At 59.0% G+C, this 13,806-nt stretch overlaps 1 protein-coding gene across 2 annotated transcripts in view; it reads left to right on the plus strand.

The window, feature by feature from the left end:
• Positions 1–13,806, plus strand: part of LOC109317420 (G protein-coupled receptor kinase 5-like) — a 38,679-nt gene that overhangs the window by 13,506 nt on the left and 11,367 nt on the right. For both annotated transcript variants that reach the window (XM_019546101.1, XM_019546102.1), the window contains exons 2-3: positions 10,917–11,012; positions 12,685–12,797. In XM_019546101.1, the coding sequence (XP_019401646.1) occupies positions 10,917–11,012; positions 12,685–12,797 (209 nt within the window). The remainder of the gene's footprint in view (positions 1–10,916; positions 11,013–12,684; positions 12,798–13,806) is intronic.

The raw sequence follows: 13,806 nt of genomic DNA on the forward strand, positions 1-13,806 counted from the left end.
GTTGCAGCATGTCTGATCAGTTGCGTAGCTTCCTCGCTTGCATTGATGAGCTGCAAGAGGTCTACGGGCCGACTAAGGGAGAGGCAATGCTGGATCTGGTTCTGGCCAAAGGGGATGACCTGATGAGCGATCTGAGGATCAAGGGGAAGCTTGGTGGCAGCGACCATGAACTGATCACTTTCTGTGTCCAACGGAGGGCAAGCAAATCCCTCAGTAAAACAAGAAATCCTCAACTTTAGGAAGACTGACTTTCACAAACTCGGGAGACTTGTCAGTCGGGCACTAAGAGACCACGACCCCTCAGAAAGGGGAATCCTTGAGGAATGGCTGTTCCTTAAGGGCTCAATTCTTAAAGCACAAGGAAAGTCTGTTCTACGCCCATGGGAAAGGCAGTCAGCAGGTTAGGAAACCCCTTTGGCTTAGTAGGGAACTTTTGGACATCCTGAAACTAAAAAGAAAAGCCTGTGTCAGAAGGAAAACAGGAATCGTCTATCACCAAGGAGGACTGTACAGCACTAGCCTGCACCTGCAGAGAGTGGACCAGAAGACTCAAGGCTGAAACTGAACTCAGGCTACCCATGGGAGTCGAGGACAACAAAAAGTCCTTCTTCAGAAGTGTGGGAAGTCAGAGAGAGAACCACAGCAACATTGGACCACTGCTAGATCAAATGGGACAGCTGACAACTGATGCTTAGGAAAAGGCCAATCCAATGAGTACTTTGCATCCGTCTTCCACCTGCCCAAGGGGGTCACCCTGTCGGACAGGACGCAAAGCATCCAGGGTGCAGAAGATGGGCCCACAGTTGATGTCAGTCAAGTGAGGGAACACCTTGAGAGGCTCGACATCCGTAAATCCACGAGCCCGGACAGAATGCACTCGAGAGTCCTGAAGGAGCTGGTGGACATCATAGCACACCCCCAGAAGACTGGAAAAGAGCCACTGTGGTCCTACTCTTCAAGAAAGGAAGGGAGGAAGATCCAGGGAATTGCAGGCCAATCAGTCTGACATCCATCCCTGGAAAGATCCTGGAGAAAATCATCAACGGTTCCATCAGCCACAGGCTAACGAAGGTAGCTTTGAGCGCCGGCCACCATGGCTTCATTGCTGGAAGGTCTTGCCTACCAACCTAGTCTCCTTCTAGGAACAGGTGCTGCACTGCCTCAACAAGGGAGATGAGGTTGATGTCATATATCTGGATTTCAGGAAAGCCTTTGACTTGGTCTCCCATGATGTCCTCATAGTTAAACTGGGGAGCTGCAGCCTCAATCGTCTCACAGTCTGATGGCTGGGAAACTGGCTCCAGGGTTGGGCCCAAAGAGTAATAGCTGATGGGAGCAAATCAGCATGGCACGAGGTGACCAGTGATGTCCCTCAGGGCTCAGTGCTCATCAACATCCCCATTAATGATATGGATTCAGGCGTCGGATGCGGACAGCGTTCCCACTAAGCTGTGTGGTGTGCGTGGCCACGCAGGCGTGCTCATGCTGTGCTGCCGGGGGCGCCTGCACGGCCACGCATGCCACACAGCTTAGAGGGAACGCTGGATGCGGACTGGCAAAATCTGTGGATGGGCAGGCCAAAACCTGATGGCATTCAGTGCAGAGAAGTGCAGGGTGCTCCACCTTGAGAGGAAAAACCAGCATTATACTTATAGGCTCGGCAGTGATACACTCACTAGCACCACGACTGAGAGAGACTTGGGGGTCTTGACTGACCACAAGATGAACATGAGCCGCCAATGTAATGCCGCAGCTGGCAAAGCAAACCAGACTCTGGCATGTATCCACCGATGCATCTCAAGCAAAACCAGGGACGTCATCCTCCCACTTTACTTGGCCTTAGTGAGGCCGCAGCTGGCGGAGGCCCAAAACTGGATTCAGTGCTACTTCAGGAGGAATGTGGATAAGCTTGAGAGAGTCCAAAGGAGAACCACTCGTATGATCAAAGGCCGAGAGAGCAAGCTTTACAAGGAGATGCTGTGGGACATGGGACTCTTCAGCCTGGAGAAGAGAAGGCTCAGGGGGGACTTGGCGGCAGCCTATAAGTACATAAGGGGTTTGCACCAGGATCTGGGAGAAGTTCACCGGGCTCCCCAAGGGATAACAAGGTCTAACGGCCACAAACTTCTGGAAGGCTGATTTAGACTGGACATAACGAAAAATTTCGTTACAGTCCAAGTGTCCAGGGTCTGGAACTGGCCCCCCTCTCCCCCTCAGAGGTGGTGCAAGCACCTACTCTGGACTCATTCAGAAAAATGTTTGGATGCTGATCGTGCTGGGATCACTTGCCCCCAGCAGACTTCCTACCTATGGCAGGGGGGCTGGACTCGGTCTCACAAGGTCCCTTCTAGTCCCGAATGTCTGTGAAATGTATGTTGTGCTGGGGGCTGCAGCAGAGGGAGGTCCCTGCCAGTAAGGCAGAGGAAGCCCCGAGGCTTTGCTTCAGAGAAGGCAGCACTGTCCACCCCGGCTGCTCTGCAGTTGGAGATGAGGCCCCCAGGAGCCACGAACCAGTAGTTGGAATCGGCCGTCTGTATTAGGTCCTGCTTGCTTGTCTTCAGGGGCTTGAAGTATGACAGGGAGGGAGGGAGGAGTCCTGGCTCCCAGCTCTTCTCCACAACTGTATGATAACCAGATCCCTGGATCCCATGGCTCCAGGAGCTAAAGCTTGGAGAGAAATGTGGAGGGCTGGGGAGGGAAGCCCTGGGCCCTCGGGCTCTTGGGCTGTGCCTGCATGGCAGGTTGTAGCTGAGCGGGTGGAAACCCCTGATGTGGACATCTGTGAGTTGCAAACTGGGGTGGGAGCTGCTGGAGCCAGACTGGTGTAGACAAGGTCTCTGTGACCATGGCATTTCCCCGAGTCATTTCACTGGAGCCTCCCTGTTCCTGGGAGGGGGATGGCGTCCCTGACCACCTACTTGACCCCTCGCCTGGAGGAGGTGGCTGGGGGCAGCAGGATGCTGTGCTGGGAACAGGGGTCACCATCAGTCCTGTTCCCACCCTCCCTCCCCGCACTGGGCCAGGAGGGGCAGTTAAGAGCCTCAGTGCCTGGTCCCGTGGCAGGGGTAGGAGCCAACACTGGCTGTCTGGACCCTTTCCCAGCCACTGGCAATGGAGCCAAGAGAGGTGCTGTGGCACTTGAATGAGGATGAAGCACCCAGGGGCCAGCAGGAGGGCTTTCAAGTCTGGCCATCCAGGCTCCTAGAGCCAGAGCTGGCCCAGGGCTTGTAGGCAAGGTGTGCACAAAGCATTAGGAAGCCACGCTGGGGCTGATGGGTTATGCCGGGCTGTTCCACGGTGCCCCCCACCATAGCATCTGGGCACATTGCGAGTCCCTTGTGTTATGGCACAAACCGCCTCTGCCTGGCGGGGGCCGGAGGCCTGTGGCCTTTCTGCACCTCTGTTTCTGGTGGGGATCTTGAGCAGGCAGCAGGGAAGCAAAAGGCATCGACCCAGATGCCACTAGGCCTGGGCCAGTGGGCTCTACGCAGCACTGGACTCCCTGGCTTGTTTCCTGTACTGCCGAGAGCCCTGGCCCAGGCGATGCAGGACTGCCGCTTACACAGGCTGCCGTTGCGGTGTTTCCAGCCTGATTCAAACCAGGCAGCGTGCTGGGAAAACCTCCAGAAACCCTGCTTGCATCAGGTTCCCAGAGCCGTAGGCAGGCGGACCGCCGCAGGGGGCCAGGGCACCCCCTGCTCTCCCACAAGCGGGCAAGGCTGGGTGCCTTTCCCTCGCACCCCTTTCCTTCCCTCCCCCAGCCCCTAGGTGCATCCTGAATGTGCCGAACCCGTCCCCTGGAGCAGATGAGAGCAGGGTCCCAGCCTTGAGCTCCGGGAAACACGTTAGAAAGTGACTGGGCTTCTCTCCCCATCCTGCGGCAAGCTAGCGAGTTTACGCGGCATCGCTAATGGATTGCAGGCTTCGCGGGCTGGAGGTCGAGGGGCTGACTCATTGCAAGGCTTGTCAGAGCTGCTGCAGGCCCCCGGCTCTGCAGACGCAGCCTGTGGCTGGGGCAAGGGCTGATTCATCTGCTTGCTCTGGCCACCGTATCCTTGGGTCCCCTCTCCGGCACAGGCCTTCTAAGGAAATGCTGGCTTTCCTCTGGTGAACGGCTGGGGACCTGGGTGGGAGAAGAGGAGTAATGTGGCTTTTGTGGTCTGCTTTCCCCAAACTGCTGCCTCCTCTCTCCTGCACACACACCCGCGCTCGCACAGGGATTCTCGCTCAGCACGGGGAAATATGCCTGAGGATGATGGGCCAGTCGGATGCCTGAATGCCAGCATGAGCCGCTCTCCCGGGAGGGCTGAGGGGGTGGGGGAGATGTGGGGATGGAATTTGGGGTAGGCAGGATCTCACCAGCGATCTAGCAGGCTTGTTGGGAATGAGCAGAAAGGGTGAGATCATTGCCTGTGTGGCTCTGGGACGTGATTAATATGCAGCCCAGAATGCTGCCCCGTTTCCCATCCGGCCGGACTGGCACAGGGCCCGTCGGGGCCAGCGCCGGGGTTGGTAGGTGAGAAGCACATTTCCATTGGTAAACAGGAGCCCTGCTGGTGGGTGCCAAAAATAACCCCAGGTTGGAGAGCTCAGCCTGCTCCAGAACCGAGAGTCTGCCTGCGGCACGGGGCAGCTCTGGGTGTACCAGGAGGCCAGCCTGGGGCTGTGGGCAACCTGTGGCTGTCTTGGTGCCAGCAAGGCAAGAGGCTGAGGAGGAGCTGCCCCGGTCGCAGTGGCTGGGGTGCTTGAAGGCCCTTGCTGCGGCTGGGTGTGTTGTGCGCTGTAGTGTGCAGAACCGTCGCCGGGGCCAGGGCGGCACGAGACGGCTGGATCTGCGTGGGGCATGCTGGCCTCTGAGATGCTCGGAGCTCCTGGTCACTGCTGAGCTGGAGAGCTGGTGAAAGGTCTCCTGAGGCTGGGACAGCTGGTTGCTGCAGGCGGGGGAAGAGCTCCAGCTTTCCAGGAGCTTTTTACTAGGGCAGAGACGCAGCATGACCCATCAGATGTCAATCTCCCACATCGCCAGAACTGGACAGGTTAATGGCCCGTGTCCATGGTATGCTGGCTCTCGCACTGACCTTATGATGTTTCCCTTTCACAGGCCCAGAGGGACCAAGAATCCTGGCTGCCGGCCAGCTGATAGAGTGAGGTTACAAGCAGGCAGTGTCCTGGCCAGCCCGGCTTGGCACAGGGGCGCAGGCAACCCAGCCTGGCACGGGAGCTGAAGCTGGCCCAGCCAGCAGCCCCATGCAAGGCACCCCCTGGAGCTCCTGGGCATGGCAGAGGGCGCCGGCATGGGGTCACGGAGCCCCTCAGCGCTGCTTGGCCGAGATTACTGCTCTTTCTTCAGCTGGGTTTGAGGCCGGCTTTGTCGGAAGACGCTTAACCAGATGGTGCTGCAGTCCCAGTGTGCGACCCACGTCCTGGCTGGGTAGGGGGAGCCTGAGTGGGTGGTGCATGCTTGCTGCCTTCGGCGGGGGGTAGCGCACAACCCCAGCCCCACCTGGCACTTGTGTTTTAACATTGCCAGAAGCACAAATGCCACTCCGGGCTCCTTGTCGAGTGCTCTGAGCTGCATAGCCAAGCTGCTGGCTGCACCAGGGCGCAGACAAGGACAGAGCACTGCTCTGCTGCTTCTGAGGTGCTGGGATGCTTGCTACTCCCTGGCAATTATGCAGCCCGCAAAGAGGAGGGGATTGATGAAGGCCTGTGCCTGTGTGCTTGCATGCGTGCATGCTTCAGATCTTGCGTTCAAGCTCCCGCTCAGGCCCGAGCACTTTGGCTGCCGTTGTGATGAATAGCAGTGGTCAGGCACCCAGTAGTGTGCACTGCCCTGATTAGCCCTCCACAACCGCCTGGGGCACTCTTGCCCAGCTCACCTCAGCAAAGCTGATGTGCCTCATCTCCGCCGAGTTCTCCCTTCACGAGGTAAAACTGGCACCTCGCCTCGCTGAACGGCTGGAAGGAGGCGCAGGCGGGTGGGGAAGGTCAGCCCAGCATCTCTCAGCAGCTCTAGGATATGCACGCACCGAACTGAAGGGAGTGTGAAGGAAACGGCGACTGGCTGGCAAGGCCAGGCACTCACACCCCTCTCCATAGAAAATCAATTTAAAACACATGGAAGAATGTCATTTTCTTAGAACTCCAGACGTCCACGTTCTTATTGTGGCTGGGTGCTGACGACAGAAGAGGCGTACGAATAGCCCTTAACAAGATTGTTATCGAACGTGATTAAAACCCAAGGGAGGAAGGGCCCGAAAGTTTTGGGTTCCTGTGGAGAGCTGGGGTGGGGCTTGACCAGCACGAGCCCCTCTGTAACAGAGAAGCAAGAGGCACCCCATAAGGCTGCCGGGCCGCGGGCTGGGATTTGCAGCCAGCGCAGTGCGAGTTCCTGTTGCCCCATGAGAGGGGCTTGTCCAGACGCGGGAGGTTGCAATGTTTGGCTCGTTGAGATGTCCAAAGCATCGGCTGAGCCCTGCCTGGGGCATCCCAGTCAGCTTGACTAAAGGGAGACAGCCTGTGTCCAAGCTGCTGGGGACCAAGGAAGGAGAAGTAGTAACCACAGCCCCAGCCTCCATGTTGAGAAGCCACCTCTGCACTCCAGGCTCATGTCCCGTCGGGCCCGTGTGCCGTGGCTCTGCCCTGCTTTCCAGGCCCCCGTGCTGCGGAGCAATTGTCCTGCTAGCGGAGACAGCAAGCACTCTCACGTACTGCGAGGCTTGCAGTTGCAGGAGGTGTGAACCAGGAGCAGGTTAAGGAGCTTTAGGGAAAGGGATGTAGTGGAGCCACAGCAGGCATCTGAGCAGAGGACAAGGCCTGGCAGCCTTTCCCCCTCTGTGCATGCGTGGCAGGGTCCCGTGGCGGGAGAGCTGTGCTGAAGGAGCTCCTGTGGGTCCATGTGTATGTGGCAGCATGGGCTACATGTGTGCGGCTACCTGGTCTTGGCCTTGGTGGCCTTAGTTCTGGCCATACTCCCAAACAAGGCAGTTTCAGCATTGTCCAAGCACATGTGGGGCAAGTGTTTGCCCAGGGAAAAAGGCCTGCGGGTGCCTGGGGTAGACATGGCAGGGCACAGGCTGGGGTTGGTGAGGGGGGAATTTCTGATGCATTGGGTGCTTGTGAGCAGAAATGCTTCAAGAGGGGCTGTCAGCAGAGCCGGGCGCTACCCTGGGGTTGGCACAGCCAGGCTTTCTTGTCCCAGGCTGGTTTACAAAGGGGTAAAGCCATCGTTGTTCCCTAGCACAGTCTGTGTGTGCAGGGTAGGGGGTTTGGTAGTGCTGAGCAAGTCCGGGGACAGCCGAGCAGTTGCGTAGCTTGGACTCTTCTGCGTTCCCCGGCCCCAGAGCCTGCCCTTTTTTTTTTTTTGCACCGGTCCTGGAAGCACTGCAATACCAGGTCAATGCATGGAGTGGACGGAGCACGCTCCGGTTCCACCAACCAGTACCAAAAAGAATCTGCTCAACACGAGCAGAATGCAGAGAGAGGCTGCAGGGCCTGGGAGAGGCTGCACGGGTGTCTCGGGAAGGCTGGCGGCCTCTCGGCCTCCTGAACCAGCCGCCTGTGCTGTTCCACCTGGCTGGGCCGTGGGAACCACTCCCCGCTCCCGGCAGCACATGGCCGGGTAGTAAACAGCGCCCTGTGTTTACATGCTTGCTCTGCCTCGCTTCCTCCCAGCAGTGATTCCCCTTCGTTGAAGCAGCTGCTGACGCTGCACCAGAAACCTGCTGATGTGTCACCGCTTCGGTTTTACTCGCAGTCTCTCTGGCTCCTTTCCCCAGTGCGAGAGAACTTGAAATGAGGAATGCATTTCTTCTGCATGAGCGCAGGCTTGGAGGCATGGCTGTAGCACTTGACAAACCAGAGGGCTCGTTGTCTTCTTGCCTGGTTTCTCCTTCTATGCTGCATGTGACTAGCGGAGGCCCCAGGGCCCTGCAGTCTGGGACATCCCACTGTTATCATCCCATCGGCGAACTGCCCCATGAAAACAGGGCCATAAAGTCCCGATTAAGGTGGGGGGGTGCCTACATCTTCCTGCTTTAGAGAATCATTAGCTCACGGTAGTCCATAAAAGAAGATAAAGGAATAAACCAGGGGAGAAAGTGAGCAGATTAGCTGGGGCCATAACGTTCACACCAGCATCCAAGCTCTTGGTTGTGTTAATGATCTATGTTAGGCAGCTTCCGGAGCTCCTCCAAGGCCTAGGGCCTCTGTCCAGTCCTGAGCCAGGGCAGCGGGGCCGCAGCGGGAGAGCTTTTCTTTGCTGTTGGCTGAGGGCACTGGGGGGCTCTGCTTTGAGCCTCCATCTGTAGCAGTGCAGGCCTGAGCGGCATCTGGGGAGCTGGAAGGTCACATGGGCCGCGTGATCCAGGGAGTCCACACGAAGGAGCGCTAATTGCCATGCGACCGCTTTGTGGTGAGTCAGCTGCTCCTCATGTACGTGGAGCTTGCTGTAGCATCAATGCTGGGGCGCTGGCCTTTGCAGGCCACAGGAATTTCCACCATTTCCCTTTTCTCATGGGGTAGCCAGCACCCTTGATGCCCCGGCTGGACTCCCTGCTTGGTCCCAGGGGTCCCACGCCCCCTGCAGCTGTCTGAGATGCTCTGCAGGACGGGCCGAGAGCCTGTCTGGGGCCGACTTCCTTTCAGCCTGCAAGCTGCTCCCAGCTGCACCTTGAAGACACTCCCCAGGGGCATGGCGCTCTGCATCGTGACCTTGGGAAGGAGGTCTGCCATGGCGCTGCTGACCTAGTATGCTCGGCTGGGGAAGCCCTTGAGCAAGCGAGCCAACAAGGATGTTACGGATGCAAAAGCGTTTATCCCGCTGGCTCGGGAGAGCCCAGTCCGGCTATTCACAGTTGTCCTTGGAGCGCAGTTGCCTGGGAATCCTGTTTCCAGCACACCCCGCTCCCTTCCCCTGCTGACCACAGCCGGAGCCGCCCCTCCTGGACCCGCGCATCCCCTGGCAGCTGCACCTGGGCTCCAGTTCCCGACGCGGAGGGAGCCTGAGCCATGCCAGCCAGGCGGCGAGTGGCACCTTGTTGTTCCTCCAGAGTCGCCCTGCTCCTAGCCTGGCGTCTGTGCCCGGGATGGGGCAGGGCCTTCTGCAAACCGCCCGTCTCGTGTGCTGCTTGCCACCTGCTGCAGAGCTTGCGTGGCACTCTTCCCCAGCCCAAGGGCGGTGCTGTGGGAGCGATCGGCGTCTCCCCTCCTGCTGCGGCATCCGTGGGGCTGGCGAAGCTGCTCTGTGCCCAGGGTGTTTCCTTTCGGCTTGGTTCGCTCGGCAATGTTGTTTGGGCCCCGTCTCTAGAAGGGGGCCCCGTGGCTGCCAAGCAAAGCCCTGCTGGGAGTTACCTGTTTTATGACTGGGCTGCTTATTGAGCCACCTCCGCTGTGTGTTGTGGCTTGTTTGAACCCAGGTTGGTGTGTGGACTGCATTAAAGCCAGGCGGTGATACCAAGCACTCTTGTTACCCCTGCTGTGCTGCTTGGGAGGGAGGTGGAGGAGTCTGTGTAGCCTAAACCACAAGAGGCGAAGGCGTGAGCCAAGTGGGAGCTGTGGTGTCCTACCCCCTTGCCTTTGCTGCCTTAGAAGCAGGGGCACCAAGGATTGCCTTTGCCACGGTGTTGCTAGTGGAGGTAGCCAGCACTCAGGGAAGGCTCCTGCAGGTCATTGCTGCACTGCCCAGCCCCAGCTCTGACGTTGGCCTATTCATGCAGGAGGAAGCACAGTGATTACAGCAGGAAGTTCTGCTTGGCCAACTCCCTTGAGGACTTAGTACAACTTGGGCCCCCTCCCCCCAGGGCCTCTGGACAGGCTGCTTGGCCAGGGCCCCGCGGCGCGGCCGTGCGGCATCCCAGCCGGGTCCTGGCTTCCTGTCGGTTCACCTTGACGTAACAGGGCTGGGGGGTGGCAGCTGGTCAGCAGCCGAGATTGTTATTGGCGGCCGACCAGCCCCGAGCCACTGGAATGAGTGCTGATGTCAGGTCCCTACAGGGGTTACTTCATAAGCAAAGTATGTGTGTGTAAATCCACAGAAGCCTTTAAATGATCTCTTGTTGCCTGAAGCCCCAGCGGCTGCTGGGAGTTTGATCCCTTTGCCTCTTCCAGATGTGCGCAGGGTCCCCTTGTTTGCACACGCTCCCGCTGGCCAGCCTGCAAGGCGAGGGCCTGCATCCCCTGCCAATCGGGGGTGATCGCTGCCAGCATGTCCCGGGCCTGCTGTTTTTGCAGGGAATGGCACTAGGAACAATAAACTCAGCAGAGAGATAAGGAAACCAGATGCCTGCGAGCAGGCTAGAGCAGAGGACGGGGCATTGTTCTGGGAGGAAGCACGAGCCCTCCCCCAGATCAGCTCCTGCAAGGAAGACCCGTTGTAGCCCCTGCAGCCCGCCTCTGAGTGGGGAAGTCAGCCTGGCCGGCAGCCTGCCCCATGGTGTTGGTGCTGCCGGAAGGGCACGCCTGCTTGTGAAAGTACAAGCGTTGCCCCCAGCTCCTAGGGGTAATGTCAGTCACTTCTCAATGTGTTTAGTACCCGGGCTTAGCCTCTCAACACCAAGCTGGAGCTTGGCAGGCTGGGCATGTGGCCCTTCTCCCAGGGAAGTGTCAAAATTGATGGCAGGAGGTGGTGGGCACTATCTCTTCCCTCCTGCCAGTGTGGGAGGCTGGGTGATATGCCCAGCTCAGCCCTGCTGGCCTGTCACCCCTTGGGCAAGCCTCTCCTCCCCGCTTCTGGCTTTCCCCAGGTATTGGGGTGCCTCACAACTCGCTCAGGGGGTTGAGGCCCCCCTGGTTGGAGGGGGAGGCGTTGCTGTTGCGATGGTACGAGTGTCCCAAGCGCTTGGGCCCCTTGTGCCAAGGCTGGAGTCGTGCGTGATGATGCCTCCTGAGTCACTTTACCTCCCACTCTCTCCCGGCAGGAGGCGGAGGTAAGCGGAAAGGCAGGAGCAAGAAATGGAAAGAGATCCTGCGGTTCCCACACATCAGCCAGTGTGACGAGCTCCGGAAGGGCCTCGGTAAGTCATTCAGCCTGTCCCGTGCCCAGCGGCTCCTGGGAGCTTGCTGGCACATAGGGCCTGACACAGGGCATAGGTGTGGTGGTGGTGCAAGAACTGGCAGAACCTGCCTGGTACGGAGCCCGGGCGTGCAGTGACGGCAGCCAGCAGGCGTGCTGGAGCCTGTGGGGAGGGAGCGGAGCATGCGAGGAGAGCGTGCTAAGCTGCCATAGCCTCCTGCCCTCCTACTGCTTCCTGCCTGGCTCAGTAGACACTCGGCAGGCTTGTTGCCTTCTCCAGCCCAAGAGAGGCCAGGAGCCTGGGCAGCACCATGCTCTGCTCTGACTTTCAGCAGCAAAGCCTGCAATTGTTTCCTGCCAGCCCAGAGGAGTGATACTCATCTGAGCCCTGAGGAAGGTGGGGCAGGGCATCGGGAGGTGGGTCCCCCACTGCTGGCAAGGTTGCTCCCTTCACCTGGGGTCTCCCCTTGGACAGGTGGTTCTGGATTGTGCCCACGGTTGAGGCAGCACGTGTCGCATGTCAGAGGGCAGGCGCACTCCCAGCTCTTGGGTTTTGGGGACCAGGTGCCAGGCAGGGGCTCCTGGGGAGGAAGCGGACTAGGAGATAAGCTGGGTTTTCTCCTGTGCTCCTGGCAGCTGTCGGTGCCTCTTCCCCTAGCGTGTGCTGGGCCGTCTGTTCCCCTGGGACCCATGCTGTGAGCCCAGCGTGCGGGCGGGCTTACAAGGCCTGGGAATGCAGCTATGGAGGGTGCGGGGGCCGGAGGGGGGTGGTTTCCTGCTCGGCAGCAGGGGAGAAACTGGGGGAAGCAGCTGAGCCAGGCTTTGGTGCACTGAAGAGCACAGACCACAGCTGCTTGGGGGTTTCTCCTGGAATTCGTGGTTTGCAGCTGGGCCCAGCACGGGGCTGAGCGCCCTTTAAAACTGCCCGGGAGAGAGGCGTGAGAACGGGCAGCCCTGGCTGGTCGCACACGCACGCCAGGGAAGGAGTGAGCAGCTGTAAGGCCTGGCCTAATGGACAGGCCCAAACAAGCCCCCGGGAAGCTGCTGGCCATCTGCAGCAGGGAGCAGGCCCCCCACAGAGCCCCATGCAGGCAGCAGAAGATTGCTGCTGAGCTGCAGGTGTTCAGGCTGGCACTCGGCTCTCATCTACCCAGGCCTTTGCCAGTGCAAATGATCCCTTGTGGGATGACATGCAAGATTGGAGCCCCTCTAGCTGCAGGAGCCCCGCCGTGGCCAACAGGCCTTTGCTGCAGATGTGTCGGGCACCGATCTGCCAGGGACTCTGCAGCCCTGCACCAGGCAGGAGCCTTGTGCCCATCACCAGAGCAGTTGAACTCACTGCCTCTTCCCTTGCTCTTGGCTTGCTGTTGCTGGCTGAAAACAGAGCCCCCGGCCCTCTGGTCTCTCCTGATACCAAAGGTGACCTGCAGCCAGCAATGCATTAGGGAGAGATCCTCTCCCCTGGGTGGCACATGGCAAGGGCTGATTCAGCTCTGAGCAGCTAGCAGGGATCGCTGGGGGCTCAGGGCATGGAGGATTGTGTGTTGGGAGGATCATCGGTCTCTAAGATCATCCCCTTGTGGGATGAGATCTGTGCCGATGCCAACACGGCTGTGGTGAATGGGACCTCGGGGCCACACTGCTGTCTCATCCCCTCCTGGGCTCTCTTGCAGAGAAGGACTACAGCAGCCTGTGCGAGAAGCAGCCCATCGGCAGACTGCTTTTCCGTCAGTTCTGCGAGACCCGGCCTGAGCTGCTGCGCTGCATCCGCTTCCTCGACATTGTGGTAAGTAAGGATGCTCTCACTGCCTGTGCAGGGACTGGGTCGCTTGGGTTATGGCAGGAATCCCCAGGGGTAGGCAGGGGGCTGGCAAGGCAGGAAGGGGGTATGCATTAGCTTGGCATCAATGGGGGAGCTGGATTTGCTTCAGGACCAGGTGGGATGCCCTGACAGACGGCAGTTGCTAACTTTAGGCTGGGGCAGCATTCAAAGTCCTGCACTAATATTAGCCAGTCTGTACGTCCCCCAGGGGACTGGGAGGGAAGGGAAGGGGGAGTGTGAGTTGGGAGGATGCAGCACAGGCCGCAGTGCCAGGCAAATCTCTAGGCAGGGTTTATGCTGCTTTCCGGGTGGAGCTGGGAGGTCTCAGACACATGCAGTGGGACAGTCCCTTTACTGTAGCTCCTTGCTGGACTGGCCTCCTGGAAGGTCCTGGGGCACCTGAGCAGTGACACAGCCCCAAGGGCTTCACAGCAGGGTATAGGGAGCTCTCCATGCCTTGCTCTGGGGCTAGGAGGCTGAAGGAGGACCTTTGGGGCTGGCCCCAGGAATTCTGCACCGAGGCCACGTGTGCTCAGGTCTGTTGGGGCTGTTTGCGTGCTGGCAGCTGGGCACGGCCTGCAACTAGGGCTTTGGGCAAGACAGCTGCCTCTCGACTCTGGAGGAAGAATCGGAACTGCTCATTTGCTATTAAAATCCAAGGGGAAGCTTTGCAAATATTAGCCTAGCAAGAGGTGCCGACTTTGGACTGCTGGGCTCGTCCATGGGAGAGAGCAGGTCACTTGCCACCTGCCTCCCCCTGCTGCTGGCTTCTTAGGGGGCTGTGGTGGAGAGGCAGCTCCTTAGGCATGGGAGGGAATGAAACAGCTAAGCCTGGCCTTAGTGCTCGTGGTGGGGGTGCGGGTGGGGTGGGCCGGAGAGCCCGTTTCCCGGCCCTCTCGAAGGCAACGGTGCAAAAATTCCATCCAGATGACGTGGAGCGTAAAGTCAGCCCTTGTGAAATAATATCCGCGTG

This window comes from Crocodylus porosus, unplaced genomic scaffold, assembly GCF_001723895.1.
Source record: "Crocodylus porosus isolate Cpor-Errol unplaced genomic scaffold, CroPor_comp1, whole genome shotgun sequence".
NCBI lineage: Eukaryota > Metazoa > Chordata > Crocodylia > Crocodylidae > Crocodylus > Crocodylus porosus.